The 11545-nt window shown below is 41.9% G+C and overlaps 1 protein-coding gene across 1 annotated transcript in view; it reads left to right on the forward strand.

The window, feature by feature from the left end:
- LOC124612337 (transcription factor Sp4-like) overlaps window positions 1-11545 on the forward strand; it is a 97374-nt gene that overhangs the window by 80623 nt on the left and 5206 nt on the right. Inside the window, exons 10-11 of the mRNA XM_047140486.1 lie at window positions 7756-7872; window positions 7967-8062. Of these exons, the coding sequence (XP_046996442.1) occupies window positions 7756-7872; window positions 7967-8062 (213 nt within the window). The remainder of the gene's footprint in view (window positions 1-7755; window positions 7873-7966; window positions 8063-11545) is intronic.

The following is an 11545-nucleotide window of genomic DNA, read 5'->3' on the forward strand; positions in this document are numbered from 1 at the left end:
CCCACTGCGATTCTTACAGATTAACAGTATTATAACTTTGATTTGTGATGGTTGCATAGCCTTGATTCGATTGTTAAATGTGGTGGTCACTGTTCATGGATGTCCAAAAAATTTGATTTATTTGGATTGCAATTTTGAGAATATCTCATTTTTGAGCAGTTGGAAGTACACCATGCCACAGTTGTGTACAGAGATTCACAAATAGATAAAACATGGTGGATGAGCAGTATTTAACATCACAAGTGCTAGTATGCACACAGTCATAAACACAGGTGCTATTCCAAACTTCAAGCAAGAAAGTGTGAGTGCTGTCCAGGTTACACTATAAACCTAAAACCTCTTTCCTCATTACCTTAGCCAGCTTCATCCTGACCCACAACTTCTTCACTTTTGAAGGCCAGACATACCAGCAATTAAAGGGAACAGCCCTGGGTACCAGGATGGCCCCTTCGTACGCCAACCTATTCATGGGTCGCTTAGAGGAAGCCTTCTTGGTTACCCAAGCCTGCCAACCCAAAGTTTGGTACAGATTTATTGATGACATCTTCATGATCTGGACTCACAGTGAAGAAGAACTCCAGAATTTCCTCTCCAACCTCAACTCCTTTGGTTCCATCAGATTCACCTGGTCCTACTCCAAATCCCATGCCACTTTCCTTGATGTTGACCTCCACCTGTCCAATGGTCAGCTTCACACGTCCGTCCACATCAAACCCACCAACAAGCAACAGTACCTCCATTACGACAGCTGCCACCCATTCCACATCAAACGGTCCCTTCCCTACAGCCTAGGTCTTCGTGGCAAACGAATCTGCTCCAGTCCGGAATCCCTGAAGCATTACACCAACAACCTGACAACAGCTTTCGCATCTCGCAACTACCCTCCCGACCTGGTACAGAAGCAAATAACCAGAGCAACTTCCTCATCCTCTCAAACCCAGAACCTCCCACAGAAGAACCACAAAAGTGCCCCACTTGTGACAGGATACTTTCCGGGACTGGATCAGATTCTGAATGTGGCTCTCCAGCAGGGATACGACTTCCTAAAATCCTGCCCAGAAATGAGATCCATCCTTCATGAAATCCTCCCCACTCCACCAAGAGTGTCTTTCCGCCGTCCACCTAACCTTCGTAACCTCTTAGTTCATCCCTATGAAATCCCCAAACCACCTTCCCTACCCTCTGGCTCCTACCCTTGTAACCGCCCCCGGTGTAAAACCTGTCCCATGCACCCTCCCACCACCACCTACTCCAGTCCTGTAACCCGGAAGGTGTACACGATCAAAGGCAGAGCCACGTGTGAAAGCACCCACGTGATCTACCAACTGACCTGCCTACACTGTGATGCATTCTATGTGGGAATGACCAGCAACAAACTGTCCATTCGCATGAATGGACACAGGCAGACAGTGTTTGTTGGTAATGAGGATCACCCTGTTGCTAAACATGCCTTGGTGCACGGCCAGCACATCTTGGCACAGTGTTACACCGTCCGGGTTATCTGGATACTTCCCACTAACACCAACCTATCCGAACTCCGGAGATGGGAACTTGCTCTTCAATATATCCTCTCTTCCCGTTATCCACCAGGCCTCAATCTCCGCTAATTTCAAGTTGCCGCCACTCATACCTCACCTGTCATTCAACAACATCTTTGCCTCTGCACTTCTGCCTCGACTGACATCTCTGCCCAAACTCTTTGTCTTTAAATATGTCTGCTTGTGTCTGTATATGTGTGGATGGATATGTGTGTGTGTGCGCGAGTGTATACCCGTCCTTTTTTCCCCCTAAGGTAAGTCTTTCCGCTCCCGGGATTGGAATGACTCCTTACCCTCTCCCTTAAAACCCACTTCCTTTCGTCTTTCCCTCTCCTTCCCTCTTTCCTGATGAGGCAACAGTTTGTTGCGAAAGCTTGAATTTTGTGTGTATGTTTGTGTTTGTTTGTGTATCTGTCGACCTGCCAGCACTTTCATTTGGTAAGTCACATCATCTTTGTTTTTAGATATATATTTCCTACGTGGAATGTTTCCCTCTATTATAACCATATCATTAATTTGAACCCAACAATTACGTTTGTTATTGTCGCTGTTGCATCTCGAAATCTTTCCTGTCGTCTTATTTTCTCTTTATTTTCTCTTTTTGCGTTTACCAGTAGTCTCACTTTCTATTCACCTTCCCTTTTTACCGTAATACAAATTTATCCCGCCTACATATACTCTATAATACGTAACCCACTTCCAAACCATAACCAAAAAATTTTTATTTTGCGCTTTCAACAATACCGCTAACCGTTTCTAGTTCAATAACAGCTGCCTTCACGTATTAAACAACCATTTCGGCTAGTTCTAATAACTTTTACTTTATTTCCACTTCCGTTTTTCGTACATCACTGATCATTTTTAGCCGCTCTCCACAGTTTTTAACGTCATTATTTACAATTGTTAGCCCCATTTTCGTAATCTTTCACCACAACACCACGCCTTTTAATACATTTACACGTTTTTTCGAAATTTTCCCGAATTTCTCCGTCCTTTAACGTGTTTTAGCGGCAACACAACCACCTAACCTTCATGCACATCGCTGTCTACCAACCCAAGTTCACCACAGGATCAACTTAACCAACACTTTTTCGCATTTTTTCATACCAGATCTCCAGTTATTTTCTAGTTCACCCTTATCTCTCCCCATATATTTTTATCTTTCATTTTCATTTCAACCTTATCTTACACTTTCCACCTTCTAATACCATGTCACCCTCACAACACCCCCACAACGACCCCATTAAGTTTTATTTACATTCCCTCCGCAAACATGCCTTCACCCTAGCCAGATCACGCTCGCATATTTTATTTTCTCAGGCTTGTCTGACATTTGGCATAACCCCCAAAGGCCTCACACTTAAAGTTCCCATCTCTGGCTGCAACCCTTCTTTCCATCAGTCCCTATACCAGTTCCAAACTGAACAATCCACTGCCCTCACCCACCTAATCCTTCACCTACACATCAACTCAGCCAATGAACACACCCGTCAACTCCTATCCTTAATAAAAGTCCTCAATCTTTCCTCTCCCACATCCACACCGGCTATTCAGAGCATCCTCCTACAGGCCAACCGCAAATTAGAGCAGCATGTCACCCTTCACCTCAAAAAACTATCCAATCTCCTGGTTTCCCACCTCCGGAAAGGCAACTCACTCACCCTTCACAACCTTTCCAGCAAACCTCAACCACCTCTCATTGCACACAAACCCAGTCTCTCCCATCTACTCAGTCTCCCACTTCCAGCTCCACTCCCTCCAAAACCTCAAAATTCCAAGCAACACAATCTGGCACCACAACACCCTAATTCAGTAGTTAACCTTTCCTCCAAACCTCTCTCCCAATCTGAAACCTCTGTCCTATCCAAAGGCCTCACCTTCAGCCCCACTCCCAGATTCAACCAAACAGCCCTCGTCAAAGATTTACTGTCCTACACTCGTACTCTCTGCTGGAAGTATCACTTTGCCACGAAGAAAAATGATCTTAATCCTACTCCTAATGATCAAACTCCCCAAGACACTATCCAAATTGAACCCTGCGTGGAACAGTTCCGTCCTCCGTCACAGCGGGACCCACCTCCTCTTCCTCAAAATCACCCTCTCCAAACCTTCCAGGAATTTCTGACTTCCAGCCTTGCCTCTCAATCCTTCTTAAAAAACCTTAATCCCACTCCCAACATCACCACTGCTGAAGCCCAGGCTATCCGTGATCTGAAGGCTGACCGGTCCATCATCATTCTTCCAGCGGACAAGGGTTCCACGACCGTGGTACTTGATCGTCGGGAGTATGTGGCTGAGGGACTGCGTCAGCTTTCAGACAACACCACATACAAAGTTTGCCAAGGTAATCCCATTCCTGATGTCCAGGCGGAGCTTCAGGGAATCCTCAGAACCTTAGGCCCCCTACAAAACCTTTCACCTGACTCCATCAACCTCCTGACCCCACCGACACCCCGCACCCCTACCTTCTACCTTCTTCCTAAAATTCACAAACCCAATCATCCTGGCCGTCCCATTGTAGCTGGTTACCAAGCCCCCACAGAACGTATCTCTGCTTACGTAGATCAACACCTTCAACCCATTACGTGCAGTCTCCCATCCTTCATCAAAGACACCAACCACTTTCTCGAACGCCTGGAATCCTTACCCAATCCGTTACCCCCAGAAACCATCCTTGTAACCATTGATGCCACTTCCTTATACACAAATATCCCGCACGTCCAGGGCCTCGCTGCGATGGAGCACTTCCTTTCACGCCGATCACCTGCCACCCTACCTAAAACCTCTTTCCTCATTACCTTAGCCAGCTTCATCCTGACCCACAACTTCTTCACTTTTGAAGGCCAGACATACCAGCAATTAAAGGGAACAGCCATGGGTACCAGGATGGCCCCTTCGTACGCCAACCTATTCATGGGTCGCTTAGAGGAAGCCTTCTTGGTTACCCAAGCCTGCCAACCCAAAGTTTGGTACAGATTTATTGATGACATCTTCATGATCTGGACTCACAGTGAAGAAGATCTCCAGAATTTCCTCTCCAACCTCAACTCCTTTGGTTCCATCAGATTCACCTGGTCCTACTCCAAATCCCATGCCACTTTCCTTGATGTTGACCTCCACCTGTCCAATGGTCAGCTTCACACGTCCGTCCACATCAAACCCACCAACAAGCAACAGTACCTCCATTACGACAGCTGCCACCCATTCCACATCAAACGGTCCCTTCCCTACAGCCTAGGTCTTCGTGGCAAACGAATCTGCTCCAGTCCGGAATCCCTGAAGCATTACACCAACAACCTGACAACAGCTTTCGCATCCCGCAACTACCCTCCCGACCTGGTACAGAAGCAAATAACCAGAGCAACTTCCTCATCCTCTCAAACCCAGAACCTCCCACAGAAGAACCACAAAAGTGCCCCACTTGTGACAGGATACTTTCCGGGACTGGATCAGATTCTGAATGTGGCTCTCCAGCAGGGATACGACTTCCTCAAATCCTGCCCAGAAATGAGATCCATCCTTCATGAAATCCTCCCCACTCCACCAAGAGTGTCTTTCCGCCGTCCACCTAACCTTCGTAACCTCTTGGTTCATCCCTATGAAATCCCCAAACCACCTTCCCTACCCTCTGGCTCCTACCCTTGTAACCACCCCCGGTGTAAAACCTGTCCCATGCACCCTCCCACCACCACCTACTCCAGTCCTGTAACCCGGAAGGTGTACACGATCAAAGGCAGAGCCACGTGTGAAAGCACCCACGTGATCTACCAACTGACCTGCCTACACTGTGACGCATTCTATGTGGGAATGACCAGCAACAAACTGTCCATTCGCATGAATGGACACAGGCAGACAGTGTTTGTTGGTAATGAGGATCACCCTGTTGCTAAACATGCCTTGGTGCACGGCCAGCACATCTTGGCACAGTGTTACACCGTCCGGGTTATCTGGATACTTCCCACTAACACCAACCTATCCGAACTCCGGAGATGGGAACTTGCTCTTCAATATATCCTCTCTTCCCATTATCCACCAGGCCTCAATCTCCGCTAATTTCAAGTTGCCGCCACTCATACCTCACCTGTCATTCAACAACATCTTTGCCTCTGCACTTCTGCCTCGACTGACATCTCTGCCCAAACTCTTTGTCTTTAAATATGTCTGCTTGTGTCTGTATATGTGTGGATGGATGTGTGTGTGTGTGCGCGAGTGTATACCCGTCCTTTTTTCCCCCTAAGGTAAGTCTTTCCGCTCCCGGGATTGGAATGACTCCTTACCCTCTCCCTTAAAACCCACTTCCTTTCGTCTTTCCCTCTCCTTCCCTCTTTCCTGATGAGGCAACAGTTTGTTGCGAAAGCTTGAATTTTGTGTGTATGTTTGTGTTTGTTTGTGTATCTGTCGACCTGCCAGCACTTTCATTTGGTAAGTCACATCATCTTTGTTTTTAGATTTACACTATAAACAGATTTACATATTTATAATCTGACATTTGTCTAACATGTAGTAGCCATTAAACAATGAATGTTGTGTTGTGCTCTCAGTGTGCATACTTCAAATTAGTATTTGCAAACTCACACACATTGTGAGCAGTGAAGGTTGCAATATCTTGTAATGTAAGTGTCATTCCTGCTTTCACAAGTGCTCTGTATAAATCACAATATGCAGTCTTGATTTGATGTGTGATAGGTATTACAAAATTGCATCTGGCAGTAACAAATTTTGAATTAAGATTTCAACTTTTGCACTGTATGAGGCCTCCATATTAAGGTGTCAGTGACAATATTGCAATGCAGTTTATACTGGATATTTAATGATGAAAATAATCAATTTTTGACAATAATCATTTTTTTTCTTCTCATCCCATCTCATAAGTCTCCCCTGACCTGGGGTTCTGGGTGACTTCTTCGAATTCTACCCTTTTTCCTAAGCCTCTCAAGCCCTTTTCCTTACCCTTCAACCCTTATGATGGAAGAAGGAGCCACTGGCTCCAAAAGCTCGCATGTTTAAAACCTTTGTTTATATATGTGTTCTCCTGCTGCCACCTGGCGAGCAAATTTTTTATAGTATACTGTGTATTGAATCACTGCTCGATCTTAGACCTTTGCATTCTGTGACAATGACCTTTCCTGTTGAGCAATCCAGCATCACATAACGATCTGTCATAAAGCTTCTTTATGCCAGTGCCTCGCTTCTGTACATCTACTTGACTAGTGTCTCAGTGGGGCAATGATATTATAGAGAAGGCTCTTAGCTGCTAAGTGCTAATTTCTAGATTGATCTTTCACACTGCAGTGAAGAGCGCACTGTAATTAAACTTTCTTACAGATTAAAATGGCATGCAAGACTGGGACTTGAACCCTGGTCCTTGCTTCCTTGGTCATACTCTTTCCAGCAGATGTAATTGAAGGTTTTAGTCAGGATGTGAAGAGATGTGCTAGGACTGAGTCCATCTCCAATGCTCAGTTATACATGAAGAAAATTCAGTATAGTCCATATTCCCCTTCAGTGACTCATTCTGTAAGGATTAATGTTATGAAAAACATTAGTTAATGTACACAAAAACAATTTAGGAAACGACAGATTGCTACTCTCCATAAAGAAGAAACATCAAGTTGCAGACAGGCACAATTAAAAGACACTCACCTGCGAGCCTGTCTGCAACTTAGACGTGCCTTCTTTATAGTAAGTAGCAATCTGTCTTTTCCTACATTGTTGATACTCCTACTGGTGTTTCCGTTGTTTGATACATTCACAAAAATATCTTCATGTTGATAGAAGTCTCTTTTAATTTGCAGTCCTTTAATTGCACTCTAATGTTATTTCATCAGTGTGGAAAAAGAAATCATTGACATTAGGTATGTCAAGTGCTCGATTTGATACAGTGTGGACAGATACTCCATACTGGTAACTGTGACGAAAACAATCAGACCCATAGATTTTGAGATGTGCTACAATAGAACGGCTGCTGTTGTTGAAGCAATGTAAAACAAATGCATGCACACTTTTAAAATTCTCATAAATGCATTAAAATAACATTTTAAGAAGTCTAAATTTCAAAAACACTTCCTGGAATAACACAGTACTGGAACTTCTCCCCCCCCCCCTAAAAAAAAAAACAAGCACTAGGTATGTCAATACTAACGTGATACTGGTTAGGCTCTTAGCTTATTTTATATATTTAATTTGTCACTCAGTTGCTCATTTGTTTTCTTCACAGAGGCACAGACGAACACATACAGGAGAAAAAAGGTTCCAGTGCCCAGAATGCAATAAGAAGTTCATGAGGAGTGACCATTTAACCAAACACATCAAAACTCACACTAAAAGATCTGGGGTAATGAGGCTGTATAATTTGTTTTCATTTTACCCTATAAGTTGTTATTTGGAAGTGGAACAGTTTGTCTAATTATTTCTTCCTTTTTAACCAGGATTATGACGATACAGATATGAGTGAAAAAGAAGTTTGGGTGTCTGATGTTGATCAAAATGGAATATTTTCGCTGAAACAGATACAGTTTTCTCAGGTAAATATTGGAAAAACTCTAAAAGTTCATGCTTTTTCTTTAGTTATATATTAAATGTCAGATCAGTACTAAAAAGTCTTGGGTTGAATAGAAAAAGAGTAACAATAACTTTTCAGTGTATAATCGAGTCGCAGGGCAGTAGGCAGGCAGGCATGTACCAGGACTAGGAACTAGTAATTTAGCTCTTGAACTATGACCTTCAGGACTAACATATCCTCAAACAACCAGACACACGTTCTAATGCTGTAGCCCCATGCCCTAGTTGGGCCACAGTGCCATGTAACTGTTTCGTGCATATGTACATGAGACTATTAATTTTTTAGCTTTGAGGAAAAGCAATGTCTGAAAGATAAGCTACAAGTTCCAAAAAACTATTTTTATTTATTTATTTTTCAATGTTCTTGTATACTACTTAATGGCTCAAGTAAACGATGAGCAGTTATCTTTACTCGTTCCATTGTTTGAAATGTAAATTCATGCATGCAGTCTAATATATGTCCATGTAAGATTTATGGTACACACTGTGAAACATTAATAACTTTTTGTACTCATTTCTTGAGCTCCATTTAAGGCTTGTGGCAATTGCATTGTGCCACTAGGTTATACAGTGGTATAAAACACACAATGATATGCTGTGTGTATTCATTCTGCATCATAGCAAATTAACATTGTCAAATAGGAACTAGTGGTATACACAAGAAGATGCTTCAGAAATGGCAGGTCAAACCAAATACAGTAGTTTTATCACTAGAGTGGTTCTCAATAATATTGATATAGCACTGATGTCCTCCCTGATATTTTAGGACTAGATGAGGAATAATATAAATACTCATAATGAAATCAGTAGATACCTGCTGGGGGAGGGAGAGAAGAGAAACGTCCTCTATTTGCTGTGTAATGTAGAGCATAGAAAGTATACATGGGTCATTTGGACAGTAAAGAATGTTTTTTTCTACAAAAATTTTTATTTGATATAATTAAACAAAAATTTTATACCCTAGCTAATTTTCTGTATAATCACCATGCAAATGTAGGCACTTGTTCTATTGTCTTACCAGCTTTGCTATGCCTTCTGCATACTCAGTTGCCGCCAAGTTGTTGAACCACTGATTAACAGCTTCTTTAAGTTAATCATCACTTCTGTAGTGTTGTCCACTCAAAAACAGTCTTTCCATTTGGGGAATAAGTGATAACCACAGGAGCTAGTAAGTACGGACTTTGTGGCGGATGTTGAAACATTTCCCACCAAAACCACTGAAGCAAGTCCTGTGTCCCTCCCACTGCTTGTGATATGCATTATTGTGAAAGATAACGACTCCACTCATTAGTACTCCGAGCCTTTTATTTTTAACGGCAAAGCATCTGACAGTAGGTCGCTGCATTTATGGTCTCACCTCTAGGCTGTGGTCGATGAGCAGGTCACCCTCACAATCCCAAAACACCACAGCCATAATCCTTCTTGCGCTCAAAATTAGTTTTACTTATTTCAGTTTCATTGGGCATTGCAAATGATGCCATTCTGTTGATTGGCACTTTGTTTGTGGGGTGAAATATGAATCCAAGTCTCACCACCAGTGAAAATGTGATTCAAAAATTCACCACCAATCTTTTCGTAGAAACTGAAAAATGTTCTTGCAGCTGCCATTCATTTGGTTTTGTGTTCGTGTGACAAAATTGAAGGAATCCATCTGACAAACACTTTTTTAAAATCAAGATCTGCACTAACAATCTTGTACAAGACAGTTTTTGAAACTTCTGGAAAGCATGAGTGCAGTCCGCTAATTGTGAAATGCCTGCATTCTTGGATTTTTGTTTCAATCCCGGTTTTGAGTCTATCAGTCATCACTGAAGGCTGACTCGAGCGATCTTCATTGTGAACATTCTTCTGTCTGCGATTAAACATAATACACTACTTCCTAACTGACACTTAATTCGTCAAATTACCACAAACCTCAGTTATCTGTCTATAAATTTCAATGGGTCAGTTTACATTTTGAATGACCCTCGTACTTTAAAGTACTCAATCTCCATCAAACTTAATGCTTGCTGCACAAAGGTGTTTTGCTGTAATAATCTTGAAAGTATGAACAGTACCAAAATCCACAGGCTACTACAACTTAGATTTTAGAGTTGGGTGGCAAAGATTGTTACTGCAGATTTCATAGATTTACATTTTTAAAGCTTGTATGGGAACAGTGTACCAAGAGGAGAATTTTCCTGTTATAGGCATCCGTTCATGCATAAAGGCTATGCAACTACTATACAAAAAGTTCTGAAACCGTGCTTTGTGATTTACACAGTAGTGCATGAGCAATGATTTTACACTTTTAAAATAGTGTGGTTCTTTATATCACAATCACAAAGAGGTTAATATTTTTCAACCCATCAGGATTGGTATCCAACTTCACCATTCCCTCAATGGCAGTTTTCGGATTTAAAGACAACTTAAAGCACTGAAATGTTTGGGACCATAGAGTTGCCACATTGTATGGCTATTGATCACAAAAGCAACAAAACTGAAGTTATTTTGATGAGTTATTGGGTTATTTTTCAGGGCTACATAAACTTGTTCTTGCATACCTGGAGGATTAGATAACACTTAAGTGAAACTAACACTGAAATCACTATACACACTCACTCATACTGGAATCAGAGGGGCCTGTGCTTCCATTCTAAACTTTCCATATCCTATCCCTCTTTCCTCCCCATGGAAGGAACTATAGTTCTGAAAAACAGGATAGTTTTCTCGTACTTTTTTATGCATATATTGGCAGCGCTAAGAATGCTGTCTCATAATTATTCTAATATTGTTTTGGGCAACTGAAGGTGCTTCGGCAACACTGTAAGATTACTGGAGGAAGTAAGAAATGTTAATGCAAAAATTACCCTGTACCTCTGTGCTCTATTATGTTGATTACATTTAATCATACTGAACTTCCACGTTTATCAAAGTTTTCTCTGGAAGCCTCTTCAACCTTCTCCTTGGTAACCATGCATTACTTAGTTTAACAACAGGGGTTTACAGACTGTCCATCTTCAATCTTCTTCACACTTACAGGGTTTGAAGAGGTCAACCAGGATAACATCACCTTTGGAGACCTGAAGATTTCACTCTTAAGTGTAAAACATTTCATCAGTGTCTCTGGTAGCTGGGTCTGTAGTATAAGGCTGTTCCAACTTCAAAGTCACTGGTTCATTTCTTGCTAGTAGCAACTTTTGCTTTTACTTTTATTTGAATTCTACAACAATTCTCAAAAGGAACTATTAATTTAAAAAACTGAATCACAATTCTTAGTAAAGTAACACTTTTTAAAAATTACTAGTCTCACGAAAACTGCAGTACTCGCAGTAAATGAAAATTTGGTATAAAAATACAGTATAACAAATAGAAAATATAATACTTTTATTTCTAGGAATTGAAGACTAGTCATATTGAATTGAATACAGCTTCTTTTGACAATAAGACATTCAGCAATTTTGATC

Source organism: Schistocerca americana, chromosome 4 (genome assembly GCF_021461395.2).
Source record: "Schistocerca americana isolate TAMUIC-IGC-003095 chromosome 4, iqSchAmer2.1, whole genome shotgun sequence".
Taxonomy (NCBI): domain Eukaryota; kingdom Metazoa; phylum Arthropoda; class Insecta; order Orthoptera; family Acrididae; genus Schistocerca; species Schistocerca americana.